Here is a 6,815-nt window from a genome sequence, read left to right as displayed (position 1 = left end):
GGTGTAGGTGGAATCTAAGTGATCAGCAGGACGCGCGGTGAGCCCAGCGTCCTCCTACGCCGCCATCTTCCCTCCCCTCCTCGAATGTATCATATATTAAATAATCAAAAGTTTTTTCTTTAACCTTTTATTTGGGACAAATGAAGAGAACTAAAATTTGTTGAACATCAATGTGTACTACACATTGCATGTACATTATCATCTTTAACTCTCTACAACAGTGGTCAGCAAACTTTTATGTAAAAGGTGAGACAGTAAATATCTTAGGCATTGTGGGCTGACGGCTTTTACAACTAACTATTCAGTCCTGCCATTATAGTGCAAAAGCAGCCACAGACCGTATATAAACTAATGAGTTCACTGTGTTCCAATGAAAGTTTGTTTACAAAATAACTGGTGGGCCAGGTTGGCCCACGGGCCATAGTTTGCTGACCTCTGCACCATAGCAGTCCTACTTGATAAGTAGGTTTTTAATTTTTTAAATTCTGACTTTGTTCACATGATTTAAAATTACAGAAGTCTAAAAATGTTAAAAAAAAAAAAAAGGAAAACCTTAGTCTTTTCTTTCCTATGTTTTTCTCTAATGTGTCTTTCCTTCCTGTGAGTCTCCTTTACTACTCAAACAAAATTCTTCATTCCTGACACTTCTGGTCACCAGATATGTAGAGAAACTACACCCACCAGCAAGTGGTTCTCAGACTCCAGCAGGATATCCAGAAATTCAACTCAATTTTGACACTATATACCCAGAGAGAGAGCATCAGATCCCATAGGTTAAGGGCTCATTCCTACAAGACTGTTCCCCCACACCCCTTCAGATGCTAATCATAAGCCCAGGTTGTCCGCTCTGTTTCTGAATAACCAGCTATAGATCAGAAATTCTAACAACCTCCTCCTTGGTTTTAATTAATTTCCTAGAGTGGCTCACAGAATTCAGGGAAACACTTATGTTTACCAGTTTATTAAAGGATATACACAGATGAAGACATAGGGTGAGGTCTGGGAGGTTCTCAAGCATAGGCACGTCTGTCCCAGTGAAGTTGGGGTATGTCACCCTCCTAGTGTGGCTGTATTAGCCAGCCTAAAGCTCTCTAAACTCCCCACTAGTGGGATTTTATGGAGGCTTTCTTATGTTGGTAGGATCAAATAGTAATGCCATTTTTAGCCCCTCTCCCCTCTCTGGACAGTTAAGGGTAGAGCTGAAAAATCTAAAGCTTCTAATTATGGCTTGGTCTTTCTGGTGACCAGTCCCCATTCAGGAACCCACCCAGAGTCACTTCATTAGAGTAAAAGATACTCCTAGTGCTCTTATCACTTAGGAATGTATAAGGGTTTTAGGAGCCCTGTGTCACAGACAGTGTGAAATACAAATATGAGAACAAGAGACACTTAACAGTGTTCTTATCAATTAAGAAATTACAAGGGTAGAGGTGCCTGAGTGGCTCAGTCGGTTAAGTGTCCAACTCTTGATCTTGGAGCAGGTCATGATTTCATGGTGGGATGGAGTCCCGCCTTGGGCTCTGCATTGACAGCATGGAGCCTTCTTGGGATTCTCTCTCACCCTCTCTCTCTGCCCCCCCCCAGCTTGAGCTCTATCTCTCAAAACAAATTAAAAAAAAATGTGTGAATATATATATATATACACATACATGTGTGTGTGTGTGTGTGTGTGTGTGTGTGTGTGTGTGTGTGTGTGTGTGTATATATAATTACTAGGGTGTCAGGAGCCCTATACCAGAAACCAGGGGCAGAGAATGATATATATATTCTGTTGTCTCACAGGCGTGTATAATAGGACCATCTTTTCAAACATTTCCAGAGAACAGTATTCATGTTGTAGTCCATGTAATGGGTAGCCCGTAGAGATATTAACTCTAGGTTATAATGTAAATGGTTCCCAGTAGAGTTGTATAAGATAATAGCCCTGAAAAGATCTCCTTCCCACTCTTGACTCCCAACCCCTATAGTCTATCTCCATACTCTTCTTCATCCTCCATTCCTGGTCATGCAATCAATGTTAACCATTTCTATGTAGCCTTTATGAATTTTTGCATGTACAAGCAAATAAGTATATAAATCCTTTTTATTCCTCCTTTTACTCTTATTTTTTAACCTTGCTCTTTCAATCTATGTTTTAGAGATATTTCATATGACTACATATTCTTTTTAACAGTTGCATAGTAGTCATTTCTTATATAAATGTACCATAATTTATTTAACTCGTTTTTATGTACTGATTGACATTTAGGTTATCCACAATATTGTGCTTCTGCATAAGTGTGAGTATATAACATTCTTAGAGTAGAATTGCCAGGTGTAAGTTTGTACTCAATAGATATTACCATATTGTCTCAAACAGAGGTTACTACCACAATTTGTGTGAGAGAGTTCTTCCCCCAAATCTTTATCAAAGCAGTATGTAATCAAATTTTTGACTTTTACCAATTTTATAGGTAAAAAATGATACTCCAGTATTATTTTAATGTGCATTTCTGTTTCCAACATCCAGTATAATCAATTTTAAAGCAAGTTCTTCTAGAATGGTTAATCTAAACATGAATGAGTTCAGATACTGAGGGTTTGCTTTTCTTCAGTCAGGATGTGTTATACTCATAGTTCTTTTGGAAAGAACTTCTACTTTGATCTTACTATTAAAAATTCCTTTTTCAAGTAAGCATCTGGTAATTATTTGTTTCAGTAGCCCAATTATTTTTTTTAGTCAAATGTATTAAAATGTAATTTTCGGGGCGCCTGGGTGGCGCAGTCGGTTAAGCGTCCGACTTCAGCCAGGTCACGATCTCGCGGTCCGGGAGTTCGAGCCCCGCGTCGGGCTCTAGGCTGATGGCTCAGAGCCTGGAGCCTGTTTCCGATTCTGTGTCTCCCTCTCTCTCTGCCCCTCCCCCATTCATGCTCTGTCTCTCTCTGTCCGAAAAATAAATAAAAACGTTGAAAAAAAATTTAAAAAAAAATGTAATTTTCACCAGCAACATTAAATTCAAATATTAAATATTTTTGCAACAACAAATTCAAAATAATTTTAAGTAGATTTTTTTTAATACCATAGGTTTTTATTTATAAGTCATGTTGGTAATTATTTAAAACCTTAGTTCTCTAGTGTGTTTACATGTGCATTGAGAAGAAACCTAAAGTATGAAGTAGTGGTATTTATTTTTTTATTTTTTTTATTTTTATTTTTTTCAACGTTTATTTATTTTTGGGACAGAGAGAGACAGAGCATGAAAGGGCTAGGGGCAGAGAGAGAGGGAGACACAGAATCGGAAACAGGCTCCAGGCTCTGAGCCATCAGCCCAGAGCCCGACGCGGGGCTCGAACTCACGGACCGTGAGATCGCGAGATCGTGACCTGGCTGAAGTCGGACGCTTAACCGACTGCGCCACCCAGGCGCCCCGTGAAGTAGTGGTATTTAAACAATTTTCATGATGTCTATGGGAAAGACACTTACAACTTATGTAGCAGATAAAAGAATATATAGGAGATGTGAAACATTAGTCTATGAAGTATTTATCAAGTATTTTCTTAACATGCTTAAACTGATATTTTATAATAGTTTATATTCATGTGCTGAGTTAAGCAAGATTGCTTACTTTCTAGGGTTGACTTATCAAGATTTTTTTTTTTCCAGGTTGAATTTCAGGCAGGATCTGATGGCCGACTTCTTCCTCAGCATTATTTAAATGATCTTGATAGTGCTCTAATCCCTGTACTCCATGGTGGGACCTCCAGCTCTACTAGTTTACCATTAGAAATAGAATTAGTATTTTTCATTATAGAAAATCTTTTTTAGTGAAAGATATGAGTAGTATTATATATTGCAAACTAATTTGTTAAAACTAAATCCACTAAAACTGAAATGCCACAGACACTAAAAGTAAAGATTTGCTGTTTGAAACATGTAAGTTTTGCTTTTTAGGTAGGAAATGATCTTTTTAAATCATTAGCACAATATTTAAATCTCTAAAAATTTAAGAGACCCACAGTTTTTGAAGCTCTGACTTAATACAAGTTCTATAAAGACAAAGATTTTTTCTGTCTTTAATAAATTTGTAGCATTTACTGTGTTATTTAAATGCAAAGCCAAAGTATCTGCACTTATGTATACCTCTTTATGCCAAGAATGATTTTAATGAAGGCTCTTTTCAGATGTAACCTTATGAGGGAAATAGCTGTTACATATGCCAGTTACATTGCTGGCTTCTGGAGTCTGTTAAAAATGAATTTCAATGGCACAGTTTCCAGATCTTAGTCTTATAATTCTTTGAATAAGGCAGATAACGTATTTGTATAATTGGAGTGGAGACCTACCTCCATGATTAGATAAACTCTGATTATTTGGATCAAAATCAGAATTTTGCCTTTTTTCTTCTCAAATTATTATATATATATATATATGGTTTTCTTTATTAAATGGGTATTCTTAAAATAATTGTGGGTGCTTCCGAATTTTGTGCTTATATATTTAAATACATTGTTTTTATAGCAAAAACGTGATTCAGTATATGTTTTATAAGTCTTTAATAATTTATAAATAGGTAATATTTTTATATTGCAGTGCATTATGTTTTCTCCTTTCCTTCCAAAATATACCCCACTGTATTTACCACTTCTAAGAGTGATGGACAACAGGCCATATGACCCTTGAAGTAGTCATTATGTAGCAATAAATGAAGCCTGAAACAGGTTTTTTTTAACTTCTCCTTTAAACCTTAGAACTTTCTTGGCAAGTCTGCATATTTTCAGTGACACCAATGTACTAAATATACATTTTAATGAACTAATTACTTTTGCATATTTTATATTCTCTATATGGTAGTTATTTTTTATAACAGGATATTAACCTAAGTTAAATTCTGTGTGTTTGAAACTGTTACAGAACTTTCCTCTTCAAACAGCAAAATTGTAAGAGGTACTTTGTGTTAAAAAAAAAAAAAAAGTAAAGGGGATATTTTAGTTAGTCCTATAATTTACATTATATAGAATATAATCATTATTTTCATGTTTCTTTTTTATTCTTATGTGGTATATGTTTTTGTATCAAAACACTTATTGTATATTTCAAGAAAAAAGAAAACTACACTAAATAACCCTGATGTAAGAAAAAAGACTTATGAAGCATCTCAACACTAAGTAACCCTGATGTAAGAAAAATACTTATGAAGACCAAGTCAGGGTTATAACTCAGGATCTGAGTCTCAGGCTAGGAGAGACTGAGAATTTTACTCCATTGGTCATATGGTTCCTACTGAATCACATCTGTAGTACTAGCCAAAGACATCCTATGAAGGAGATTATCAGTCTCCTGGAAGTAGCTACTTCATAAGCAATGTAAAATGTTGCAGCTATTAAATAAAAAGGCAACACAAAGTAACCTGTGAAATTTATTGAAATGGTATAGGATAAAAACAATTGCATATCAAACTCAGTTTATGTTTTCTGTGTATACTGTGTGTTTATTTTGCAGTATAAGTAGTTGCACAGTCTATGAATACTGAAATTACTTTAAAATAACAATTTGGTGCAGGGTGCTTCCCATGATATAGGATAGGATAGGATTTGGATTTGTTTTCATAAAGTCTCTACATTTAATAAAAATTGGAATAATGTGCCTTTGGAGGTACATTTTGAAGTGTTCTTTGTAGCTGTACAATATGTTTCTGAACGCCATTGTTACTTATTTGGTCATGTTCTTCACATTGGTACTTAATTTTGAAATTTTAATTTTTTTAAAGGTGAAGAAATAGAATGGTTCTTTGTATTCGGTCTGCACTGATCTGTTTTTGGTCTTACGCCTTTTAGTATTGCTCTTTTTCTCTGAATTTTGAAATATGAAGTAAAATCTAGCCCACTTGTTCTATGCAGCCACCAAACAAACTTTGTGTCTATATACTTGCTATGTGCAGAGCACTTTATTAGGCTTCACTGGTTGACAGATGAATAAAATATTTCTGTCCCTAATGGAACTGAATATGTGAAGCAGATAATTAACAAAGTAAAAGTAATTGCTATAATAGAGATATGAATCTTGACTACATGGTTGGAAAACAACCCAGGAGGATGGCTATACCAATAAGGAGAAGGTTACCTGAGAACTTGTTAGATAGTGGGCATTAAACTCGGCCAGGTAAGAGATAAAAATCTGAAAAGTAGGTAATATATAGAAACACTGGACCTTCTCTTGTATGAATATCTCACCTTCTGATTTAATCATAAAAGCAGTAGCCTGACTATGGTATCTCAACTGCCTAAATTTATAAGAGCCTAGATTCAAATATTGTTTTATAAGAACAGAACTTTTCTTTTTTTAGTAGCAAGTATAACTTTGATAACTTGACTCCTATTTTAAAAGAAAATATCCTGAAATAAACCAGAAACCTACAAAACCATCTTAGGTTTTAATTTTTTTCTTTGTGATTAAAAAAATACATTTCAGGGGTGCCTGGGTGGCTCAGTTGGTTGAATGTCCAACTTCTGATTTTGGCTCAGGTCATGATCTCATGGATTGTGAGTTCAAGCCTTACATCAGGCAGTGCAGAGCCTGCTTGGGATTCTCTCTCTCTTTCCCCTTCGCTGCCCCTCCCCCACTCATTCTCCCCCCCCCAAATAAACATTAAAAAATTTAAAAAGTTTCATAGATATTTATATATTATATATATATTTACACAGACACACATACATGATTCAAAAATCAGAATAATATGCAAAACTTACCATTGTAGGGTCATCTGGGTGGTTCAGTCAGTTAAGCATTCAATTTCAGCTCAGGTCATGATCTTGCAATTCATGGGTTTGAGCTCCAT

At 35.3% G+C, this 6,815-nt stretch overlaps 1 protein-coding gene across 1 annotated transcript in view; it reads left to right on the top strand.

Annotated features, from left to right (window-relative positions):
- Positions 1–6,401, top strand: part of ZFYVE16 (zinc finger FYVE-type containing 16) — a 59,077-nt gene extending 52,676 nt beyond the window's left edge. The window contains exon 18 of the mRNA XM_040449632.1: positions 3,644–6,401. Within this exon, the coding sequence (XP_040305566.1) occupies positions 3,644–3,805 (162 nt within the window). The 3' untranslated portion in view covers positions 3,806–6,401. The remainder of the gene's footprint in view (positions 1–3,643) is intronic.
- The last annotated feature ends 414 nt before the right edge of the window (positions 6,402–6,815 follow it).

The sequence above is a fragment of the Herpailurus yagouaroundi genome, unplaced genomic scaffold, assembly GCF_014898765.1.
Source record: "Herpailurus yagouaroundi ecotype Mexico unplaced genomic scaffold, PumYag 29, whole genome shotgun sequence".
In the NCBI taxonomy this organism is placed as follows: domain Eukaryota; kingdom Metazoa; phylum Chordata; class Mammalia; order Carnivora; family Felidae; genus Herpailurus; species Herpailurus yagouaroundi.
The sequence above is the reverse complement of the archived record's forward strand: the minus strand, read 5'-3'. Positions and strand labels throughout refer to the sequence as shown.